Source organism: Salminus brasiliensis, chromosome 18 (assembly GCF_030463535.1).
Source record: "Salminus brasiliensis chromosome 18, fSalBra1.hap2, whole genome shotgun sequence".
Lineage (NCBI taxonomy): Eukaryota > Metazoa > Chordata > Actinopteri > Characiformes > Bryconidae > Salminus > Salminus brasiliensis.
The window spans coordinates 24580284-24606432 of NC_132895.1; the positions used below are offsets into that span (position 1 = coordinate 24580284).

A 26149-nucleotide genomic window follows, 5' to 3' on the forward strand; every position below is an offset into this window, starting at 1 on the left:
GATTTATTGTGACATGTATTCATATTATTTCTACTTTATTATTTCTGCCTTTCTGTCATGAAGTAATGTGACTTACTCTGGTAAATCAAGTTCTCCCTATCTCTTTATCTCACCCCCCTCCCTTCAACACCACCACCACCACCACCACCACCATCTCTCTATCTCTCTCTCTCTCTCTCTCTCTCTCTCTCTCTCTCTCTCTCTCTCTCTCTCTCGCTGTAATTCTTTGGACATCAGACGGTGGTTTGTCAGTAAATTCCACTCACAGCTCAGCGTGATTCCCTCAGCCCTGTAAGACGATGCTGTTCTTCATCACGTTCGTTCATTTCCGTGTTTTTAATGAACGGGACTTTCGCCTGTCGAGAGTAACTGTGGTGGAAGTCTGCTCCTTCCTGAGGCGCCGCCGCCGTTCAGCGCTGACTGACTGAAGGAGGTCCTGAGAGAAAACTTTAGCATCTTTAGAATCTTTAACATCTTTAACATCAGCTCACGACGGATACGTGGGGCGGTTTTATCCTTCAGGTAAACTTCATATCTCAGCTCTTTTTTAAGTAACGTTTTCCTGTAAATTACACTGACCAGCTCGGCTGTTTATACATTTAAATGTCCAGTCTCTGAACCAGCTCTGCTGGTCAGGCTGTGGGCTGGTGAGAAACCTGAACACTGCTCTGTGTTGTTGTTGTTGTTGTTATTATTATTATTATTATTATTGTACCTGGAATACTCGCAGTAATGAAGAGACTGATGTAAATAACTAACTGCACATGTTTTATATCTCATACATCATTCTGGGAATGTCTGTGGAGGCTTGTGTGAAATAGCCTGATCAGTTGACTGTGCTACACACCTCTGCTTTTGTGAAAGATAGAGAAGATACAGTGTGTGTGTGTGTGTGTGTGTGTGTGTGTGCTGCATTTACGTTTGCACCTGCAGGTGATTGGTGATAGTCACCCCTTTAGATCAGACTGGCACTTCACACCACCACCAGCCGCACGTCTCTAAGACAAGACCTCTTCAGCTCATGCGAGTTTGACTGAGACTGGTGTAATCTCCTGTGCCCGTCTGATAAAAGCTGAAGCGTTTGTTCACTAAAGGATCATTTTGAGGAGACACCTGGCGCACCGTTTTTTTTTTGTTGTTGTTTTTTTTTTTTTACAAGAGCACCAATCCTGCCAGTGCTTTTAAGCTGCAATTTCAGTAGACATGTTAAAGAGATTATACCCACAGGCCTTCTTTCACACTACAGGTGCAAAAGAGGTTAGAAGGTACACTGAGGTGATGGAGGTTTTTCATAACGCTTGATAAGCTGCGTGCGTTTCTTTGGAAAGGACATGCTTCAGTAAAGCTGTGCAATCAAGTGAAGTGTAGTTCTACCAACAGAAGTACTTCCTTGAGCGAGTCAGCTTTTTCTTTGTGGCGCTCCTGATCATACACATATCTTCTTTGTAGAGCAGTTGTCCGGTTTGACCAAACACAAACTCCAGTGCAGGCAAGAGTTCAATATTTGTTCTGTTCTTAGTAAGATGTTTTGTCGTGAAGTGTTTTAAGGAAGAATAAGAGAAAGGTTTTGACTTTGTGGCACAGGGTCCAGACATCGCAAATGCTTTATTCCAGTGATGTCAGGCCACATGACTAGCAGTAATATGTACGAAACCTAAAAATAAGGATAAATAATATGTAAAAATATCACCTAAACACAGCCACTAAAGAATTTATTGTAACACAGGATGAGGCCGAACAGAGGGGAAAAGGTGTACTGTTCATAGACTGCTGTACAGGCAAAGGTTTCTTCGATTCTAGAGGGAATTTTTCTTCGCTTAATAAATTCTGCAGTAGAACAAATCAGAATTGTAGATTATTGAGTCACATTATCTTAGATTCCAAAAATTATATAGCAAAACTATGTCTAAAACTATGTTTAAAACTCATAAACTACATAGCTGAATTTCACAGATTTGTAGATTTGTGAGAAACATTTCTTAAGTTTATAAATTCCACAATAAACATTTCATAGATGTATAGATTTGTGAGCAAAATTATGTTAGATACATAATTTACCAAGAAATCAAAACAAAAAAAATTGCTGAAATTCCATATTTGGTTTTGATTTGGTTTGTTTTTTCAAAAGGTTTCTTAGATTTACAAATCCCAATCAAATATGTAATAGATTTATAGATTCTTGGACATAATTATAGTAAATTTATAAATGACATTTAGATTTTCATTTAATTGTGAAATGAATATTAAATCAAAATGAATACATTTGAACTTTCTTAAAGATTTTGCAGATTTCATTTCAGACAAATTCCATAGCAACTGTTTATATAAAGAAGCATTAATTAGATTCATGACCATTTTTCTAGGTTCACAAATAGATTTGCAGGTTCTTCCATCACTGATCTTAAATTTCATGAATTTGCAGAATTGGTTTGGGTGACTGTTACAACCACTCAAGAATCTTCCAGGACTTCTTCTGAAGCCAGGCCTTGAAGGATTTTGAGGAGAACTTAGAATCACGGTCCTGTTGGAAGGTTAAATAATGCCCAAGCTACAGCTTCTTTACTGAAGGCATGTGATTTCTCTTAGGGTGTCCTTTCACACACTGCAGGTGTCCAGTGCCAGGGGAAGCAAAGCAGCCCCAAAACATCACTGAGCCACCGCCATGCCTCACTGTTGGCAGGGTGTTCCTTTCAGCTAATGCTTCATTTATTCTTCTCCAGACATAGTGCTGATCCATAGGTCTGAAAGTCCCAGTTTTGTTTTATCACTCTACAAAACAGAATCCCAAATAGTGTGTTGGAGCGATGAAACCATGGATTAATGGAATGTCAGGAGGAGGAAGACAGCATTGCATAAAAGAAAAGAATGGCGGTGGCTTGGTGGTGCTCATTGTCCCGGTCACCTAATAATATGAGTATCAGAAAAGGAGATTTGCTATCTTGCCATCTCTAGTTTTGAGGTTTTGATATGACGGCGACAGTATCTCTAATGTATGTTTAGTTTAGTGAGCATGCCTGCGTTTTCATCATAAGACCGAAACAAGGCATGTGGATCTCTGGAGTGTGAAACAATAAAGATCAATAAAGTCATAAATGCGTCATTTATCTCATTGTTTTTAATGTATGAGTTGTGTCTTCGGCAGGTGCTAGTTTTCACAGCTCAGTCATGAATAATAAGTTGACAGTAAGTCAGAAAATGGTCACGTCCATCTGTGGCGTCAGTTGTAGGAAACGTAGGCTTTGAAACACTAGGGTTTAACATAATGACATTTGACATACAATAGAACATCAGACGTATGACTTGAATCGTGAGAACAGTCATTTAAGAAGTTAGTTGAAACGCTTTCTCATATTTCTCACAGAAATAAACAAAGAATGCATCCCAAACATTGGAAGGCTGCCAATGACCACATTAATATTCATGCTTTCCACTGTGTTACTGTATTCCTTCACACATTTTTAAATATTGGTTTTCAGACGCCACTCTATTAGTCATTGTATTTAAATGAGTGGTCCTCACAGTCTCGTTGTAAACACTGGAAAATGACAAGCCTCAAGAGGGGAAAATAGCATCTTACAGTAGCCTGTATAAAAAAGAAAATATACAAATCTGATCTTAGGAAAATAGTCTTTTTCACAAGCATGAAACCTAGTAGTAAGACACTAGACTGAATAAACTTTCCGGATATTTAAGATGTCTGAAGCTATATGCTGCTTGTGGCCATGGTTAGGGTCATCTAGGGCTGTTGGTTTAAAAATAGTAGCCTTAGAGATGCCTTAAGCTCATTTTGCTGGTATTTGCACTCATGGTCCAAATAATTGGATATGAAATGTGAATAGATATGTTCTGGTCTAATTGTACACAGGGATGGTTCCGTTTAAGCACTCGTCTGTTACTGATCACTATGATTTTTGGACTTTGGAGATGCTTCAGCTGTCACGACTCTACACACTCATGTATGGAGGAACGTTCAATTAAGACAACAACTGTGGTTTGATGTTTCACCAGAAATTCGAGATAGATAGACCAACAGTAAGAGAGGATTACTGTTGATCCCAGCTGTGCACAAAACATGCTCAGGTTCATTTGTTTTGTTGAACTGAGTGAGAGGAATCAGATTGGTGATCCAGGGTACATCTTGCCCTCATGCAACATTCCACTACTACGGCATTATGATTCTTTTTTTTTTTTAAGGGCTGCTATGACCAAATTGAGCAATCTAACCAGTGCTGCATCTGTTGTTCAAATGCTTTGTTGTCTGTCTGTAGTACAAACACAGTAGTCTTGAGAGTGAGATTTCATGGTTTCAAGACTAGGAGGGGAAAAAACCCTTCTGAAGGCGTATCTTGAAGGTGGGAGGAAGCAATATAGCTAACACTGCTGCTTGAAAGCTGAATATCATGTGTAGTTATTAGCCTCTACATCAGTTGTACATGAGTGACTTTTTAATGGCCGTGTGGGCGTTATCCGTGGTTATATGGCATGTTTGTGTGATGCTTGCTGGGTATTGTAGTAACAGAGAGATCATTGACGCACAAAAATGCAAAAAGGATACAAGGTCAAACCCAGATTCTGTCAAACCCATGAGGCTTTGGTACCCATGAGGCAATGGTGAGCTACAGATTAACATACTGTCGCTGTCCCATAAAAAAATAAACATCATAAATCCAAAATAACAACTGGGGAAGGAAAGAAATGCAACTTTCGCTGAAAGTCAGTGTAAAAGTATCTAATTTTAGGTCATTCTGGAGCATTTGTATTGGATAAAAATGAAAAGCTGCAAGAATTGAGATGGCAAAAAGATGCCTCCCAGTGTCACATGAAAGAATATAGAGTGGTGAACTGCTTAAGCTGTCAATTTCATTTTTCATTTGCTCTTTTCACAGAGAAAGCATAAGACAGTCAGGACAGAGGACTGACTCGGATATGTCTGGATTTGTCAAAGTGAATAAGCACAGTAAGTATGTTTGGTCACGAAAAGACCCTAAGCAAAAATGTTCTTCAGGCAAGGACGTTACAACTGTCCTTTTCTCCGTACTTGCTTTATTTTGTGTTCTATTGCTTCACATCTGGAGAAAAGGAGTAGTGGAAGAATCTAACGCTAAAGATCAGACGGATACCCGATTAGCTGGATAGTAGGGTATAATTACTGAAGAAGTCACAGTACTCAGTGAATAGTAAGCTTGAAGGTTAAAGAAATAGTTTGGTGAAAAATCAGATGACAGTGATTTATCAGCCAAGACATTTTTGATATCTGAAGTTTACTACTTCCGTTTAGAACTGGAGATGCTAAGCTAAGGCTTAGCCGATTGACTTCGTTTAGGGAACGTGATAAATCATGTGAATTTGATTTCTTTAATCTGCTCTTTTGAAATTCCTTTAGCTTAGCTGCAGGCTATTCCGAGAGCACCTTTACCTAACCCAAGTGGCAAACAGGTAAATAATGGCTCAATATCTCCTGGGTCTCCTGGGTTGCTGATATTCGACAATCACCCACATTCATCTACACAGTTGTTACCCAGTTTCTAACCTTTGTAGCCCTGGGCATTTTATTCTGTTTTATTATTAAGATGTTGTTGACATGTTGTTAAGCTGATATGTTATGGAGTAATGAGACACACATGGGTGGGTCACACATCAGCCCTCACCATTTAAGAGCTTGATTCACAATGCCTCTTCCTCCAAGGCCTAGTCCAGGCTGTGGTTGTGACATCGTCTGTCTCTGAGTGTTATAATCAAACACTTTACCACTGCTGATGTCTCTTCACTTACCTGCCTCGACTGATGTCACATTCCTTAGTCAGCGATGTTGTATTGAGAGAGCCATCTCTCTTCACCTGTCAAGTTCATTCCACGTGCTCTCATTGTTATTGGAGGCCACGTGCCCATTTCTTCTTTTCATTTCCTACACCTTGTTTGATCACAGCACAGTTATTCAGCCACTGAGTAACCTGGACCTTCTCCTGGAGGGTCTTTAAACGACTTCAGCTTCTTCCTTCTTATTGTGGGCCAGTAACTGAGCTGGACTTTGGGTGGGGACATAATTTTTAGTGTAAAGATCCCATAAGAGAGAATGAGATAAACAGATCTCCAAAAAGCATCAGGTTAAAGATCCACATATTAAGCAAGATTAGTGTATTATTTTTCTTGTATTATATAGTGTATTATTTATAATAGTATTATTATTATGTCTTGTACAAGTTTAGAGTGATAAAAGGAAAGAAGCACCATGCATAGGATTTGAGCCCTGGGTAATCTTTACCAAAGTCTTAGACTTTACTTAGCTTGTTGACTTCTACAGCAGGATAATGATCCAGAGCACATCTCAAAACCTACAAAGGACTACCTCAGAAGGTGCAAGCTGATGGTTTTGCCATGGCCTTTTTTTTTGCAGGTCTTTTACTTGCTAAGGTGTTTACAATAACAGAAATTCGGAATAGGGTTGCCCAAACTTTAGCAGGCCACTGGATGTAAACACTAAAACCTCTTAGATATGATATGATGTGCTTGATTCATGTACATGGATCTGTTCTGCAGCTATACAACTGGGCAACAACTGAAGTTTAGAGTTTACACAACCCTGAAGTTTACCCTTTAAGTACAGATGCCAGGATATATTATCTGTGCTCTCAGACAACTATTCAGCAGCCATTTAGAGCAACCCTTATGTGTTTTTGAGAGCAGAAAATGCAAGCCAAAAAGCAAAAAGGCATAGTCAATGATGTGTCAACAGCAGGGCTGTGGGCAACTCCTCATTAAGGAAAGTAGATATTGGCTGGCCTAAAAGTTGCTAGAAGTCTCTAAATGACGCCATTGCCTTATTTGCATAATTATCCATTTGCATGTATTTGAAGCTGTAAAATAAAGGAATAACATTATGGTAGACAAAAAAAAAGAATAAAAAAACACCCTAAATATGATAGAACTACAAATGAACTCTGAATAAATGAACATTTTCTGTTGATTCTTTTTTTATTTAAATAGTCCGTCACTTCCCAAAACAACTTCATGACTTTAATGCTTTGTCTAGACCCACATTACATAAATCATTTCTAAATTCTTCATAAATTGCATAAAATCCATAAAAAATACATAAAGACTGTTATTTGGAAACTGCTACTCTACATTCAACCTTTATCCTTCATCCCAACCATTATCCGGGCTTGGGACCAGCAAAGTGACCTTAAAAGAGACACTTAATTACTTCGTTTTTTTTTTATATTTGTTTTGTGGTTATTTTTAAATACAGTGATTTATTTGTGTTATGTGTTTCTCTGAAGACGCATTTATATTTACAGTGGGGAAAAAAAGTATTTAGTCAGTCACCAATTGTGCAAGTTCTCCCACTTAAAAAAATGAGAGAGGCCTGTAGAAAATCACATTGTCTGATTTTTTAAGAATTTATTTGCGAATAATGGTGGAAAATAAGTATTTGGTCAATAACAAAAGTTAATCTCAATACTTTGTTATATATCCTTTGTTGGCAATGACAGAAGTCAAACATTTTCTTTAAGTCTTCACAAGGTTGGCACACACCGTTGCTAGTATGTTGGCCCATTCCTCCATGCAGATCTCCTCTAGAGCAGTGATGTTTTGGGGCTGTCGGCGGGCAACACAGACTTTCAACTCCCTCCAAAGGTTTTCTATGGGGTTGAGATCTGGAGACTGGCTGAGCCACCCCAGGACCTAGAAATGCTTCTTACGAAGCCACTCCTTTGTTGCCCTGGCAGTGTGCTTGGGATCATTGTCATGCTGAAAGACCCAGCCACGTTTCATCTTCAATGCCCTTGCTGATGGAAGGAGGTTTGCACTCAAAATCTCACAATACATGGCCCCATTCATTCTTTCATGTACACGGACCAGTCGTCCTAGTCCCTTTCCAGAGAAACAGCCCCAAAGCATGATGTTGCCTCCCTCATGCTTCACAGTTGGTATGGTGTTCTTTGGCTGCAACTCAGCATTCACTCTCCTCCAAACACAACGAGTTGTGTTTGTACCAAACAGTTCTACTTTGGTTTCATCTGACCACAAGACATTCTCCCAATACTCTTCCGGAACATCCAAATGCTCTCTAGCAAACTTCAGACGCGTCCGGATATGTACTGGCTTAAGCAGGGGAACACGTCTGGCACTGCAAGATCTGAGTCCCTGGCGGCGTAGTGTGTTACTGACGGTAGCCTTTGTAACGTTGGTCCCAGCTTTCTGCAGGTCATTCACTAGGTCCCCCCATGTGGTTCTGGGATTTTTGCTCACCGTTCTTGTGATTATTTTGACCCCACGGGCTGAGATCTTGCGTGGAGCCCCTGATCGAGGGAGATTAGCAGTGGTCTTGTAGGTCTTCCATTTTCTGATTATTGCTCCCACAGTAGATTTCTTCACACCAAGCCGCTTGCCTATTGCAGATTCAGTCTTCCCAGCCTGGTGCAGGTCTACAAATTTGTTTCTGGTGTTCTTCGACAGCTCTTTGGTCTTCACCATAGTGGAGTTTGGAGTGTGACTGTTTGAGGTTGTGGGCAGGTGTCTTTTATACTGTTAACGAGTTCAAACAGGTGCCATTAATACAGGTAATGAGTGGAGGACAGAGAAGCCTCTTAAAGAAGAAGTTACAGGTCTGTGACAGCCAGAAATCTTGCTTGTTTGTAGGCGACCAAATACTTATTTTCCACCATTATTTGCAAGTAAATTATTTAAAAATCAGACACTGTGATTTTCAGAATTTCTTTTCTCATTTTCTCTCTCATAGTTGAGGTCTACCTATGATGTCAATTACAGGCCTCTCTCATCTTTTTAAGTGGGAGAACTTGCACAATTGGTGACTGACTAAATACTTTTTTTCCCCCACTGTACATCCCGCTCTGTAAATAGGGGGCGGGGTCAGCGGCGGCTTTGGGCATGCGCAGTTCATTTGCAGTGCGGATGTGGAGCGGTGTGGGTCTGCTCTGACTGTGAGACTGAGCGCTGTGAGTGTTGTGAGACGGGGCTCACGGTAGCACCCACTGCTGAGGACAGTAACTGGAGATGATGTGTGTTCACCTCAGAGTCTCCAAAGGTCTCAGATAACACCAGAAAAAGTTGATAGATTTGTCGCTAGTCGCTAAAAAAAAAAAAAAAAAAAGTCACTTGAAGGGTCTGAAAAGTAAGTATAGCGACAAAGTTGCTAAGTTGGCAACACTGGCCACTGGTGGGAAACATCATCCATGTTTTGCGAATGCTATGGACATGCTGGAATTGGTCTGTGATGCTTAATGTGAAGACGTGTGCTTTTCAGCAATGCTGAGTCCCCAGGAGGACTTCAGTAGGGATCTCCAGGTGACATTTAGGACTGATCTGGCCTCAGCATTCGCATGCACAGTTACATGGCCAGAAGGGATCTGCCCTCAGATCACCACTCTTTCTGTAACAATCCTGATAAATATAAAAGTTTGGTCTTTTAGAGACACATTCTAAACGTGAAGGACACTCTCACCTCTCCTCAGCTTAATTCCTTCTGACGCTTACTTTGAAATATTTAAATGTTCTCCTCTGGCTCATGGGCATGTTTCTGCGCACTCCAGCAGCGCATATTTTAAGACGGGCAGATAAGAGGTGACTAAGTGAAATTTGGCCTCTCTCAAGCATCGAATCATCAGCCCCAATGAATACTCGCTGGAGGGAGAGGAAGAAGAGAACCTGTTTAAAAACAACTTGGTTATCAGTGGTAATTTGCATGGTCTCATCAGGTGTCACACTATTTGTTGATTGAGTTGAGGACAATTTATGAAGAGAAGCTCTGACCCATGGATTCTGCAGAACATTGGTCTAGGTCAAGTTGTTTAACAGCATACAGTTATCCTACTTAGCACAAAGCATTCATTCCCAAGACTATTAGCTCACTTGGAAGAAGATGCCCCTCACCCACCACTAGTTTCTCTTCTGATAAAATGATGGGGCATCTGTTCTTGACACATTTACTGTGAATAGCCAAGAGAGTAGAAGATGAACTGATCTCTAAAATGTATAAAGATAAAACATTAATTTCAGCAAGATTGGTGTAGTATTTTTATTGTATACATTTGTAGAGTGAAAAAGGCAGTATAATAGAGAACAAGGCAATTCACAAAGGTTATTCACAGTCATTGTTGTGAAAAGCCAGGTGATGCAACTTTCAAAGCTTTAGAAATTGTCTGACTCCTTGTTCCAACAACTTGACCCAACAACCAGCAGCCATGGGCTCCTCTAAGCAGCTGCCTAGTACCCTGAACATTAAAACAATTAATGCTCACAAAGCAGGTAGAAGGTAAGAAGCAGACAGCAAAGCCCTGGGAGCTGTTTCTTCAGTTCTGATTGTGATGAAGAAATGTCAGTTAACAGGAAAGGTGGAGGCCAAGTTGAGGTCTAGAAGACTAAGAAAATGGCTTGGCATAGCATAGTGGTACTAGACCAATAAGGGTCCTTGGGCTGGACTTCTAACACTACATTCACCTAGCTGTTCAGCATGATTAAAATGTAAGTCACTCTGGATTTTGAGCCCAAAAGTGTTTTTATATGCATTTTTGGACAAGCTCGGAAATACCGAATCAGTATTTGAAGTAAAAGAAGCATGTGGACTGACGAGGAAGCTTAATATAACAGGATTTTACACAAATATGACTTGGCTTACACAGCATTACACAGTTCTTCTGAGTGTTGTCCTGCTTGCTTTACCAGAGTCACATAGTGCAGTTAGCAGCATGCTGTGGAGTAGCAAAGATAGAGACACTATTCTCCCTATTACAAGTCAGATGGGCATCACAATGATTTCGAAGCTGTTAAGGTAAATATGCTACATAATGTCATCCATTCATTATTCCTAATGTTTGTTTTCACACGCTTCTTTAAGATAATGCCATAGATCCAGCCTGATGATGGACGGATGTGCATCTGCAGGGATGCTCGCATAAGGGTGGCCCTTCTGGGCACTTATGGGGGGCTGCATGCTCAAAAAACAGCATTCTGACTGCTTCCTGTAATGAAATGTGTCTTTTTCACAACGGATCTGTTTCTTGCGACACTACAGTGAAACATCTGTGCATGTGTTTGGGCGCCTTAAGCTTTCTCCCCATCTGTCAAAGTTAATTTACTGATCTAAGAGCCATTACACCATCAACACTACACATGCCATTCAGAGTCACAAATGGCATTGCTGGTGACTGCTATCACTTGGGCCTGACTGGTGCACCTATGTGGTTAAGGGTTCTGATTAAATACATTGGAAAGGGTATCATTTCATAGGTTCATAGATAGACAAATTTGATTGTGCAGTTGAAGTACAGTACACTCTTCAAATAACCGCCAAAAAGGGTTATTTATTTACCATTCACTAGAAAAAAAAAACACTTTTTCTGCACTTTTAGTGGATGGTTCCTTAGGGAGCTATTTTGTGAAGCAGTGCTTTCCGAACCTGGTCTTGGAAGACCTCCTGTCCTGCACATTTTAGTGTTTACCCTGCTCCCAATGCACCTGATCCTGCTTAACTACTTAACTTAAGCCCTTACTTAGTTAAAGATAGTGTGTTTGAGCAGAAAACTACTAAAATCCATTCATTCCTACAAGACCAGGGTTGGGAACCACTATCCACTTGCATTTGCTATATTTAAGTTTATGTGTAGTGCATTGCAAAACTACCATTCGTTTTGAAACGATCAGTTTTTAGTGTATAGCTCTGAACAGCTGTGCTTGTCTTAACTGCCAGTGATACAAACACTGGTACAGCTGTGTTAATACCTTACATAACAAGTAGAAGAAGAAGTAAAATCCATGCAAAATTGCATTTGAGCTTGGGGGATATCAAAGTTGATGTCTATAACCTGAATATATTCTACATCATTAAAAGTATTCTACAGAAGAGACCCATTAGCTTTGCAAAGGTGGTCCTTAGAAAGCTCACCCATGCAAAAATGAAAGACTTCCTGTTAGGCATGCCACTACCTGTGGGGAATTTGATTGTTTGGGAAAGGGATTTCAAAACCAACAGATTTAATGCTTGTATTTGTTCATTTTTGATGTCGAGTTGAACCATCCTTCTGCTTGTCTTCTGTCTCTTATGTAGGCTGGAGAAGCTGGCATGTGGAATAAGCAGACCATAACAAGAAGTAGTCAACAGAAACTGGCTCTGAGTAAGCACATGTCAAATGTGTGTGGAATCATGGCCTTGATATTACTGAGGTTTGAGGCTTTATCAGGTAATTGACTTGATGTTTTGTTTACACCCCATTCATTCACTAATTACTCTGCAGTTGCAGACATGGGCCTGTAATCAGGGTAATTTTTCTAAACACAGATTTACCCTTAGTCCTTCGATATTAGTTAGTTTTGCTATTCTTGTCCCCTATTTAGTTATTTCCCACCTACTTGCTAGGACTCCCTCTATCACACATTGCTACCAGTTCTGGCAGGGTGAAGGTTAGCATGTGCTTCTTCAGAGTCACATGAAGCCAGACAACTACATCTTTTCAAGCTGCTGCTAATGCAGTGTCACTGGACAGTTGAACATGTTTGGAGAACACACTTGAGAAGTGCCAGTTTTGTTACATCAGGTAACAGACATCCACACCAGCTAGCATTGTGCTGAGTGATGGGGGAGAGGGAGGGCCATCCTTCCCATCCAGAGAAAGCAAGGGCATTGTGCTCTTTGGGACTCTTTGGGAGTCATTAAATCTTGCATCTAAAGGGACATTATGGCCAAATGAAAACTCTAGAACCATAAGTACTTATGTTTTAATACACACTCTCTTAAAAATAAAGGTGCTTCAAATGGTTCTTTGATAGATGCCATAAAGGAACCACTTTTGGTTCCATAATGAACCATATTTGTAATAGAGATGTCTGAAGTAGAAGTGTAAAAAACCTTCTAAAGGTCATCAGCCAAGACATGTTTGGTATGTGACATGTGCTTCTTTAATGTCAATGATGCTAGGCTAACATTGCTAACAAACGCTGCACTTAGACTGTCACCAATCTCATCTTGACAAATAGATGCCAAAGCTGCCCAACAATTCAGCTCTACACTCATGTTTATTTTGTGTTTATACACTAAAGTAAGTCACAGCCTGTTCAAAACCACAGCGTTTGCCTATGCTAAACCAATAAAGATGGTTTTGGAAGGAAGTTTTTTTTTCATTATTTGTTTGTTTATTATTTATTTTTCCCTTTTTCTTTCCAGTTTGGTACTGCCAATTATGTTTACATTTAATTAACCCATCCATTTGTAACTCCCCTTAGCACTAGCAATGCTCCCGACACTAGGAAGGTAAGACAGGTGACGGCCAAGTCCAGTGTTTGTAAGCAACATTAGCCTGGCATGTCTTGGTGTAAACTAAGGAATCACATGTCAGATACCACCCATGTCTTAAAGGGTAAGTGATGAATCATGCTAATTAGTTTTTTTGCCAAACATGCATTAATTATCTTTACATTTAATTTAAATTTTGTATTGACAAGTTTGATTGTACACTTTAGCCTTGCTTGATTTCAGTGTTAAAAAATGGCAAAAGCCTGGCAAAATTTTGAAGAATGTTTTTTCTTTTCTGGAAATCAATACTGCAAAAATCACTACTCTACTTATAAACACAAATGTGGTAAGGTGAGTTTAGATCCCATAAGAAAAGTTGTCATAGCCAATGATAAATGTTCTAAGGGCAAGCCTGCTCCTCTAATTAAAAGAGAATCTCTACTGACTTCCTCAGCACATAACCAGGCTTCATATGAGTGAAGAAAACAGCCCCTTGTGTTTGTTTATTTGTGAACAGGCATGTGTGTTTGTTCTCTTTTAATGATCGCTCATCCAGGCTCTATGGCTCTCTGTTTAGGTATGAACCACATAAACTCAGAATAAGCAGCTCAGACCACCCAGAGAGAACAGTTACCCCAGCTCACACATGGCCTCCTAAAGCCCTGGCAGCTGCAGAGAACTGAAACTAAGATGGCTGATCCTGGGACGCTTCATTTTGGATCCACTACGGCTTCATTGCACTGTACCATTTCCTTAAACCAGAGCCATTTCGGATCCAACTCTTCAGCATGGGGATATGTGGACAGCTGCCCAGCTAAAGGGAAGAACTGGCCTGCCCTGATCATTCTGGTCATCATCTTCTTCACTGTTGGTGGGAATATCTTGGTGATACTGGCAGTGTCTCTGGAGAAGAAGCTGCAGAATGCCACCAACTTTTTCCTGCGCTCGCTGGCTGTGGCAGACATGCTTGTTGGCATCCTAGTAATGCCAGCTTCATTGATCAACATACTGAATAGTGAGTATAGTGAACACTAGCACTTTTATTATACTGAATAGTGAGTATACTAAACACTTGCACTTTAAACATATTGACTGGTTCACTTTTAGAATACTGAATAGTGAGTATAGTAAACACTTGCACCTTTCAACATACTGAATAGTTAGTAAAGTGGGGACTTGTATTTTCAGTATACTGAATAGCGAGTGTAGTGAACAATTGTACTTTCTGTAAACTGAATAATGAGTATAGTGTACACGTGCCCTTTCTGCATACTGAATAGTGTGTATAGTGAACATTTGTATTACTTTTAGCACACTAAATAGTGAGTATACTGAACACTTGTCCTTTCTGCATACTAAGTAGTGAGTATAGTGAACACTTGAACTTTTAGCACACTGAATAGTGAATACAGTGAACATTTGCACTTTTAGCATACTGAATAGTGAGTATAGTGAGCACTTGAACTTTTAGCATACTGAATAGTGAGTATAGTGAACATTTGCACTTTTAGCATAGTGAATAGTGAGTATGGTGAACAATTGCACTTTTAGCATACTGAATAGTGAGTTTAGTGAACATTTGCACTTTTAGCATAGTGAATTGTGAGTATGGTGAACAATTGCACTTTTAGCATAGTGAATAGTGAGTATGGTGAACAATTGCACTTTTAGCATAGTGAATAGTGAGTATGGTGAACAATTGCACTTTTAGCATACTGAATAGTGAGTATAGTGAACATTTGCTCTTTTATCATACTGCATAGTGAGTATTGTGAACACTTGCACTTTCTGCATACTGAATAGTGAGTATAGTGAACACTTGCACTTTCTGCATACTGAATAGTGAGTATAGTGAACACTTGCAATTTCTGCATACTGAATAGTGAGTATAATTAACATTTGCACTTTTAGAATACTGAATATAGTGAACACATACACTTTCTGCATACTGAATAGTGAGTATAGTGAGCACTTGCCCTTTCTGCATATTAAATAGTGAGTATTGCGAACACTTGTTTTAAAAGAGTGATTGCATGAGTGATGAAGTGATAAAGTTAGTTAAAGTTTAAGTGTTATTTATATTATTTGTTTTACATATGATGTAGTAGCAAAACCAACAAACAGTCCAGCAACATTCATTATTCTTATACTTTTGCTTTAATATTTAAATAACACAAAATATTTGGGGGTTTTTTTGGCTCAAAGAACATCTGTGATGAACAGTAAAACTTTCAGTTATTGGTTAGAGCAGGAGTGTCAAACTGGGCCACAGCTCTGAAGACAATCTTCCCGCTTCGAACACTCTCCGTGTCACTTAGATCGCTATGCATTACACTCTTCAGTGTTATTTTAGTTAAGGTTTTAGTTCTGTATTGAATCATGACAATTCAAAGAACATTTGGCATGGTTAAATAATTTTCTCCTATTATGACCTGCGTGATATGTACGTATGTGTGTTATGTACAACAAAAAGAGTGTCTGCTACAGTCCCCTTCATGCCACCCAAATGGCACTGATCCACAGACATGGATTCCACAAGACCCCTGAAGTTATTGTAGTATTTGGCACGTCTTGTTAGTTGCAAAGTAAGGGCTTGGTATAGGTGTACTTCGAATTTAACTTATTTAGCCCTTAACTGCAAAGGTTATCAGGTGAGAATTCTGCTGAGCTGTTGCTTTGGCAGGAACCCAGAGTTCGATATTGGATGATTAGGAAACACTATCTTTTGTAGCCCTAGTTGGAATTATCTGTGTGTATTCATTACAAATACTAAACTGTAATGTGAGGTTAGGTATACCCAGTGGTAAAAACTCACACTGAAGCCAAAAGGTTGTTGTCCATAGGGAAAGTGAGCATTATTGTGTCAGACCAGTGCTTTAGTCTTGAGAGAGAGTAAAGTACCCCTTTCGGCCATCGCTGTCATGTTTGAACAAGTAAATGTATTTGTCTCTCAGCGATGACCTATATCTGGTTTTCGAGGCTGCTCCATTCTGTCAAGATTCCACCGTTACCACATAGTTTAGTTACACACTGACCCACATTTAGAGTGGACGAAAGGTGAACATAAACGGATGGCAGTGGCATGTGGTAGATTAGATCTGTATACTAACATACTATCGTGTTTAATCTCCATGGACACTAATTGAATATAGTGATATGAATCTGTTTATGCCGAGTGCGCTCTCCACTCATACACACTGAATATCTCAAATGAGTGTACCTTTGTGTACCTACTTCTTATTACTCTTTACAGTACTGAACAGTTCTCTGTGTGGGAGTTGGGCACTTTTATCCGCTTGTTTTGTCTTTTCTATTTACTGTGACTAACTCTCTGTTCTGGCATGTTTTACATAATAAACGTTATAGTGCTGCTAAATACAGTTGGCTATTACAAAGTGATTAGAACTTCATATGTCAGGGCTGTCAAACAGGGTTCTGGGCCACAGCTCGACCGTCTAAAGCTCAAAATTCAGCTCATTAGGGCCTAGCTCATTAGCTGATGAGGTAAATCAGGTTAATGAAAAGAAACACAGAGGTTTGAGCTAATAAAAGTTCCATCCCCTCCTTTGTATGCACTATGCATGGGGAGCGCGGCCCTTAACTCGCACTGATGAGATGTCATGCTTAGGAATTTGCACAAATTTGCATATTTTTCTAGATTTGCTTAAAGTTGGCAAAAAATTTGAATGGAAACACTGCCCAAGTCTTACTCAGTTAACAACACACATCAAGTGTTTTGCTAGTGTATTAGAGTGATGGAACTATAACCTATATCCTTTACCTGTCCTCTTACTGATTCTGTAAAGCTATACAAATATACAAATACATTTGTTTTGATATAATTCATATATATATATATATATATAGCTGCTGATCTGCTGCTGCACAGCAGTTAGGAGGTATCGTGCTCCAGTCCCCTGCACAAAATTGTTTGAGGTTGTTCTGGGACATCTTGCACGAACAGCCTGCTTCGAATCAGGACTCTGCCATTCCTAAATGTGGAATTTCTTCTTTTTGAGCTGCTCTGTTATCGATTTACTTTTGTTCGTTGTCATGCAGCGTGACCCAAAGTCCTTTGAATTTTAGATCACAGACAGATGCCCTAACATTCGCTCTTATAAGTCCTTAAGCAACTAAAATAATTGACCTCAGAGTGATCTCAAACCATTCAGGCCCTGAGGCAGCAAAGTAGGCCCACACCATACAAGGTATACTACCTGCACCATGCTTCACAGCTGGAATAACCGTTTATAATAGCAGTGTATAATGTGACCTGTTTTGAAGCTGTCTAATATTTGGCATTGTTACTTAAGTTGAAGATCACATTTTAGTAGCCATTCATACAGAAATCCAGAGAATAAAAAAAACTAAAACATTTTCTTACAATTAGTATCTCAAGACTCTTGAATATGTTAGTCACTCATTCTATTAATTTAAACTGAATGTTCTACTACAGCTAACTTCTATAGCCAGAAACATCTCTTGATTCTTCTAAATGATTAATCTACATTAGAAGCCTCAGCAAATGCCGCTAATTAAATAAGCACACTAAAGAAGATGCTCTTTAAAGAGTGAAACGAAGATGTGTAGTCTTTTCCCCTGTTTTTCAAGCTAGGTATGGGTCAGCATATCGAACTGAGTATATCTAGCTTGTGCCCACACATATGACTGTAGTCTTTTAGCCTCGTGTAATGATTCACTCATGGAGGCAGGATACAAGAGCAAGTGAGTGAGCGAGATTTTAATGAGAGCCTGAGCAGAGATCCAGAACACAATAATAAAAAAAAAACAGCTCCGAGTGCAAAAACAAGGGCAACAGGGATCTACAAAACAGGCAAAATACAGAAAAGCAGAAAACTCAAAATGCAAGGGTCAGAACAAGAGCAAGAGTACGCCTTTCCAAAAGGGAAAAAAGCTCAGAGACTTGGCTAGCACACAAGAAACGTAACGCACGTACCGTATCTCTCTGAGAAATATGATACTATGTCTTTCCATTTAACTGAATTTATATAGATTCTACATAGGTTTTACTCTGTGTGCCTATCCTCAGATTACTCCTGGCCCCTCCCTCGGGTGCTGTGCCCTATGTGGATCTTCCTGGATGTGCTCTTCTCCACGGCCTCCATCATGCATTTGTGTGCCATCTCTTTGGATCGCTACATTGGCATCCGCAACCCTATCCAGCACAGCCGTTCCAACTCCCCCTGCAGGGCCATGGCCAAGATCACAGTAGTCTGGACCATTTCCATGGGTGAGGATATGATGATGGTTATGAGAGAATATGATTAGTAACATTTATGATGTGCTCTCCAGAATCATGTCTTTAAATCTTACTCAGTGGTTCTTTCTAAAGGTGCACATGGGCAGTCAAAAAGAACTGAAGGAACTGATGATGTGTGATGATCACTGACACCCAGAAAAGCAGTTGGAAAACCAACAAAGAGACAACTTTGAGTGTCCATCAGTTTTTTGTAGGTCTTTCTATGGCCTTGATGTTTTTCAGCATGGTCCCATTTTAATTGACATCTGGTGATCGATCCTCAGCCCACTCCATGACTGGTGTGGCATGTTGCATGGTCTTTTTGGCTTATTTAGCCAGCAGCTAAATAATGTCTGATATTTGAGAAATGCCTTTTTTCCTTTTTGATTTCCAGAGACTTCCATTTTTAGAGATTCTTACCCACGACTTGGGGCTCCACTAATCTCAGGATGCTACCAGCACTGCTTCCTTCGAGTAACGGGAAGCCAGACCATTTTTTTTTAAATAATGCAATATCATTTAACAGCTAAATGCACTTGAAGGAGAGCACTACCTGCTCGTTCTGTTACATTACCTAACAGACGCCCACACTGGATAGCATTGTGCTAAGTAACAGAGGGAGAGGGAGGGTCATCCTACCCACTCAGAGAGAGCTCTCTGGAAGTCCCAGATTGAACTGATGATAGGGACAACACGGCTGCACTACCCAAGAATTCTTTTTCACTTATAGTATATATTGAATCTGACTATAATAACCAAAATACAAAATGTCTGTAAGGTGCTAAAATGAGAAGCTAATATGGATGTTTATTGAGAATTAAACATAGTCCTGCTGCATCTAGTTTTGTTAGTAAAAGCAGCATTATACAAGAATTGTATGGTACAGGGCTCTCCCTGTAGTCGGAAAGTGGAGTTTACATACTTACATTTCTGCACAAGCTCAATCTACAGAACAATCATTAAGAGTGAAATGCAGCATGTGGACTGAGGCGGTAAAGGCGGTAGCATTACATAATGTTACATAGTTCTCGTAAGTGTTGTGCTGCATGTTTCACATAGTAGTACAGTAGTACAGTTAGCAGCCTTCCTGAGCCCTAGGTGGCAACAATAGAGATGCTATTCTCCCTATTTCAGATCAGAGGAGCATCACAATGATTTAAAGGCTGGTATTTTAAGGTAAAATGCTACATAATGTTGCTGTAACATGCTCTATATGGACAAAGGTATTGGGACACACCTCTTATTCATTGAATTCAGGTCATTCATTGAATTCAGTCAGATTGCCACAGGTCAGAAAACAGTCTGCCTTTCCAAACTTGAGTGAAAGAATAGGTCATTCTAAAGAGCTAACTGAATTCCAGAGTGGTACCTTAATAGGATGCCACCATTGCAACAAGTCAGTTGGTTAATTTTCTTCCCTCCTAGATATTCCACCATCAACAGCAGTGAACACAGTGGAAATAAACACAGCAATAGCCACAAAGTGTCAGACCAAGTTACAGAGTGGGGTCTGACACTGGTCTGCAGAGTTCCAAACCTGCTGTTAGAGCTGCAGAGGGGGACCAACTCCATATTAACGCCTATGGGTTTAGAATGGGATGTCTGTAGGTGTCCCAGTAATTTTGTTCATATAGTGCACATACATTATATTGCTAAAAGTATTCACTCGTCTGCCTACGCACGCATATGAACTTGAGTGACATTCCATTCTTAATCCGTTTAATATGATGTCGGGCCATCCTTTGCAGCTATAACAGCTTCAACTCTTCTGGCGAAGGCTTTCCATAAGGTTTAGGAGTGTGTTCATGGGAATTTTTGACCATTCTTCCAGAAGCGCTTTCGTGAGGTCCGACACTGATGTTGGAAGAGAAGGCCTGGCTCACAGTCTCCATTCTATTTCATCCCATAGGTGACCTATGGGGTTGAGGTTAGAAGTTTTTGTGGGCCAGTCAAGTTCTTCTACACCAAACTCCCTCATCTATGTCTTTATGGACCTTGCTTTGTGCACTGGTGCGCAGTCATGTTGGAACAGGAAGGGGCCGTCCCCAAACTGATCCCACAAATTTGGGAGCATGAAATTGACCAAAATCTTGTGGTCTGCTGGAAGCATTAAGAGTCCCTTTTACTGGAACTAAGGGCCGAACCCAACTCCTGAAAAAAACAACCCCACACCATAATCCCCCCTCCACCAAACTTTACACTTGGCACAATGCAGTCAAACAAGTACCGTTCTCCTGGCAACTGCTTAACCTTGACTCGTCCATTGGATTGCATCGGAGAAGCGTGATTCATCACTCCGGAGAACACGTCTCCACTGCTCTAGAGTCCAGTGGCAGCGTGCTTTACACCACTGCATCCAACGCTTTGCATTGCGCTTGGTGATGTAAGGCTTGGATGCAGCTGCTCGGCCATGGAAACCCAGTCCATGAAGCTCTCTACACACTGTTCTTGAGCTAATCTGAAGGCCACATGAAGTTTGGAGGTCTGCAGAAAGTTGAATCTGCAGAAAGTTGGCGACCTCTGTGCACCATATTCCTCAGCATCCATTGACCCTGCTCTGTCATTTTACATGGCCTACCACTTCATGGCTGAGTTGCTGTCGTTCCCAATCGCTTCCACTTTGTTATAATACCACTGACAGTTGACTGTGGAATATTTATTAGTGAGGAAATTTCACGACTGGACTTGTTGCACAGGTGGCATCCTATCACGGTACCATGCTGGAACTCACTGAGCTCCTTAGAGCGACCCATTCTTTCACAAACGTTTGGAGAAGCAGTCTGCATGCCTAGGTGCTTAGTTTATACACATGTGGCCATGAAAATGATTGGAACACCTGAATTCAATGATTTGGATGAGTGAGTGAATACTTTTGACTGCCTTGGCTAAAGATAAGCAAAAGATTATATGGAAAAAAGGAACTTATTATTTATTTATTAGCTTGAAAAAAATACTTTTGTATTGTATTTAAGCTCATGGTAAAGTTATTTAGGGGAAAAACATCAGTAAAAAAATCCACAAAAACACAAAACAATATTTTTATAGACTTTGTTGCTCCTTTATTATGAAGGGATATAATACTTTGGGAGGGGAATCCAGAATTATATGCATGTTACATATTTGATATTGCCACACAAATTTGATATCGACTGTTTCAGGGTTGTGGTTAAAATATGTGATTTCTATTACTGCTCATGTATAGACATTTTGTAATTTGTGTATCATAACCAGATCCAGTATATATCCTCAGGTAAGACCATATGCTCTACCTACAACCGTTCTAAATTATATTTGATATGTTATACTGCTGGAAAAAAATTAGGCTGTTGTAAAAAAAAAAAAATATATATATATATATACTGCTCAAAAAGTCTAACTGCACCCTCAAAGCCCAAGTCCAAGCCAAGCAATACTGTGTTCCCAAAGGTCAGTAACTACAAGCAGCTGTTTAATTAACCTAGAACCAAACATGGCCATTGGTCCACTATCCCCCATATGCCTGCCATTATTTTGTCTTATGTAAGCTTCGGCCTTTTAGCTAATGAGAACAGTCAGGCTGGCAGGCGGAACCTGTTCCTGTGTACGTCCCAGGGCTGTTGGAGACACTCTCTGCATCTCTACCTGGAGAAACAGCTCTAAGTGGCACTGACAGGAGTAGCCATTATGGCCTGCTCGGGCTTGCAGGCGTTTTGGTTCTGCTCCCTACTAGCATCATGTGTTTTAAGATGTCTTGGCCTGAAGAAACAGGACATTCAGTGCATAGAGCACTTTTTGAACATGTATTGCCTTTAAAAACTCTTAAAAGATAGTTTTAAGGGTATTCAGGTGGAAAAGAATCATATCTCTCTGAAAGTTAAGTCTTCTGCAGTAAAGTAATTACAGTGAGAGTTTTTCTGTAATACTACCAGATACTACAACTGCTGCTGCTGCTGATAATAATATTATTATTAATAAACGTTTCATTTACTCTGAATTGCTGGATTATAAAATCATTATATGACCATTTATCAAATACACCCACCATATACAGTTTACTAGGAATATGCCAGTAAACAATGATTCAATATTTAAAACATTTTTTTTTTACCTTAACCACACTGACATGCAAAAGTTTGGGCACTGGCTAAAATTCTGTTACTGTAAATAGCTGAGAATAAAATGACCTGATTTACAAAATGCAGAAAGTTGAAGATGAAACAAGATTTTTCGCAAAATAACATTTTTATTTTAATCTTTTACAGTTTCAGTATAAAAAGAAAGTAAAAGTGGGGGGGTTGGCCACCTTGCATGTTGCTTTCAGTCAAGCATTACAGCTTGTAAATGCTTTTTCTTTCAGTCCTTGTTTGGGGGATGTTTCACTTGTTCTTTCTTGCAAAAGGCTTCTAGTTTTGTGACATTCTTGGGCTGTCTCCCATGAACCTTCCCTTAGGTGTGGGAATCTCTGGGCACATCATGATTTGATTCGATTACGATTCAGAGAGCTGCAATACTATTGTGATTGTATCTTGATGCATCTTTTTTTCCTATACAGGATTTCTTTGTTTTTCATTGTGTGACTGCTTGGTACTTTTACGAAAAGGAACATTAGTACATTATACGAAATGGAAGCGATGTGGCAAGTCAGCTGGACGGGTATGCAGTGGGGCTGCAGTGGAAAACCATAGTAATACATCTTACCCTCCCTAGTATCCTTGACACCATGGGCAACTTGAGTGCTTTCGGAGAGCCCAGGTTTATTATGTGAGCACAGCATTTCACATGCAGGAATTTACCAAGTTCAGCAGCAGCCATGTTGGAGCGTAATCACACTAAAGCTTTCTTAGTGATCTGCCGTTCCTCTGCCAAATTCTCAAACAGGCCAGCCAGATATGCACCCGTGTTGCTCTCACTCACTGCTCTTTTTTTAGAGCGTGAGAAGCTAGCTGCCATTCATCAGTGATGAAATGCCCAGTTATGGCGACATGAGATTCTGTGGCAATCTATGTCCATCAGTGATTCCATGACTTCAGTTTTGATCTGGCTGTAGAGTGTGGGGATCACGGTGTCAGTACAATATCTTAGAGACGGGACGCTGCTGTATCTCAGCTCCAAAGAGCGCAACATAGCGCAAAAGCCCTGGTTCACAAGGACAATGAATACAGACATAAATCCTTAAAAGTTTTTAAATGAAACTGAGTAATTTGCTTTCCTTTTTCTGAGTTGGTTAGAAACGTTCACTTGGCTTGCTGGAGGGCCCTCTGGTTGGCAGCAACAAAATACACCCAGTTGTACTTGCTGCCTACTAGAGCTGAAGATGCCGGTCGGATTGCTCATTAATCTATGTGTACGCTACAAACTGTCCAAATTCCACTATTTGCAGTCTGTCAACATTAGGTTATCAATTAACATTCAGTAAATAGATTTTTTGACATTTGTGAATTGATTCAGAATCATCCATGATGCATCAATGAGGTGTTTAAAATCGTTAGCATGCTGTACTGTGCTATGCTCTTTTCATTTTCAGCCATTTTTTGTTTGTTTATTAGTTTTTACAGATGGTGCTTTCAGGATTTTCTGATATTTAATTGAATATATTCCTACCTCTACCAGTAAAATGTTCACAAGCCCCTTTTTTTCTCTGAATGCACCCATGCTTATCTACAGTCAGGAAATTATATCTACTCTAACTTCATCAGCCAACAGGACTTGTTTCCAGAATGCAACAGGCTTCTTCTCCTGCGTTGCGGGCATCAAATATTGTGCTAGGCAGCTGCTGAGAGGAGCCAGCAGTTGATACAAGAGTATTTATAAAGCTTTCGCATCACTTGACCTTTTCTCAACAATGATTGTGAACAAGTATAGTCCTAACAAGCTAATTAAGGTCTAAGATTTAGGGCTGCCATAACCCTTTCATGGTTTCATGGTTTTCCACTATTGCTCCAGAGCCGGTTCTGTTTTCCGATGGCTAAAGGTTGAGTTTTTATTATCTTCAGTTTTTTTGGTCTCTGTTTGTGCCTTCACTCCCTCTCCTGCTTCTTTCTGCTCTTGTGCTTCCAGTTGTCTCTTCGCCCATCCCAGTGATTGGCTTGCAGGACGAGCAGAAGGTGTTTGTGAACGGCAGCTGCGTGTTGAACGAGCCATGCTTTGTGCTGGTGGGCTCTTTCGTGGCTTTCTTTGTCCCGCTCCTCATCATGGTGGTCTGCTACTGCTTGACCATAAAGGTCCTCCAGGAGCACACGGCTGCCATCTCCCGTGACCGCAGTTGCTATAGTAAAGCTAACCCAAGGCAGCCTTCGCCCCAGCCTAGCGTCAGTGGCATCAGCCTCTTGAATGAGGAACCATCCACCACCCAGAGCAAAGGAGCCGGCCAGCCCCTCAGCTCCCCTTTAACAGGCCACGAGGGCGCACCTCTGCGAGGACAAGGCAAGCGAGGCATGGCGCAGGCCGTCAAGAACGAACGCAGGGCCTCTAAGGTCTTGGGCGTGGTCTTCTTCCTCTTTCTAGTGATGTGGTGTCCATTCTTCATCACCAATGTGCTGGTTGCTGTCTGCCGGGACGACTGCAGCAAGCACCTGTTCAGGCTGATGGATGTCTTTGTGTGGGTGGGCTACGTCTCCTCTGGAGTCAACCCGCTGGTCTACACTCTTTTCAACAAGACTTACCGCCATGCCTTCTCCCGCTACCTGCACTGCAGGTATAACAAACAGACAAAGCCTTTTCTGGTCACCTCAGCCTGCCAGGTGTATTCCGTCACGCCAACACCCATCCTCTGCGAGAGGAGCTTCACTGACACCAACGGGAACGGCTTGCCAGCATACATCAAGAGTTTTAACGAAAACCAGGTGCATAAGCAACCAGATGAGATGCTGAAAGGAAGTATTAATAGCCTTCCCAGCCCCACAGAACACATCAGCAGTGTCTGATTGGTAGAAACAAGGACCTTTGGTAGAACCTGACCCAGCACTAGGAATCTGCTTTGTATTTTACTAGTGTATTCCCTGCTCTTCTTCAGCTTGCTGGTAGATGTACGTCCACGCACAGCGAGACATTAATAATTAGCAAGGGCCGAGACTTGTACAGTTATTCACACTGAATTGCTCTTTCAGAGCAGTGTTTGTAAAACTTCATTCTCCATGAACTCGCTTTGATCGAATCATTCATTGTAGTGGAAACATGTTTAGAACCCAAAGTTCTGACAGTCTGGCCCCTCTCAACTTCCATACATACCTGATTCAACTTTATTTCAGGTATGCATCCTGAAAAAGATGACAGTGGTCTTTTGTAATGTCACAGCGCCTCCAAGTGGACATTTCTGAGTCTGTAATAAAGTCAGTGTGAGTGTTTTGTTTCCTTTAGCATAACAGCGTTTTCACTTCATCATTTGAATGTTCTTGGGGGTCAAATGTGTCTAATGCTAACTAACTAATGCTGTCTCAGAGACGTGTGTTCATACAGTGGTGTAAAAACAAATGAGACCACCCTTACTTTCCAGTCTAAACCAGCTATTAAGTATAAGTTGTTAATTTTGAGAATATATTGCTAAGGAGATCAGATGTAAGATAACCCACTTGCATTAGACGTTTAAGGAAAATGATTGAAAAACAGAAGATTCCAAAACTAAAGTTCAAAACATGAGCAAAAGATGATTAACATCACTTAAA

At 40.4% G+C, this 26149-nt stretch overlaps 1 protein-coding gene and 1 long non-coding RNA gene across 2 annotated transcripts; both read left to right on the forward strand.

The window, feature by feature from the left end:
* Positions 1-287: 287 nt before the first annotated feature.
* Positions 288-12099, forward strand: LOC140538976 (uncharacterized). Its single transcript, XR_011977809.1, has 3 exons — positions 288-522; positions 4887-4957; positions 12068-12099. It is a non-coding gene; the product is annotated as an uncharacterized lncRNA (long non-coding RNA).
* LOC140538973 (5-hydroxytryptamine receptor 2A) lies at positions 12099-25843 on the forward strand. Its single transcript, XM_072661554.1, has 4 exons — positions 12099-12200; positions 13827-14264; positions 18300-18500; positions 24546-25843. The coding sequence occupies exons 2-4, from the start codon at positions 13940-13942 to the stop codon at positions 25409-25411; spliced, it is 1392 nt and encodes a 463-aa protein (XP_072517655.1). The 5' UTR covers positions 12099-12200; positions 13827-13939; the 3' UTR covers positions 25412-25843.
* The last annotated feature ends 306 nt before the right edge of the window (positions 25844-26149 follow it).

What these genes read in the sequence shown, in the direction of transcription:
- LOC140538973 (XM_072661554.1), top strand. Translation starts at nt 13,940, where the DNA reads ATGGCTGATCCTGGGACGCTTCATTTTGGATCCACTACGGCTTCATTG. An exon ending in ATTGATCAACATACTGAATA is followed by an intron (nt 14,265 to 18,299) that starts GTGAGTATAGTG and finishes GCCTATCCTCAG; the next exon opens with ATTACTCCTGGCCCCTCCCT. An exon ending in AGTCTGGACCATTTCCATGG is followed by an intron (nt 18,501 to 24,545) that starts GTGAGGATATGA and finishes TTGTGCTTCCAG; the next exon opens with TTGTCTCTTCGCCCATCCCA.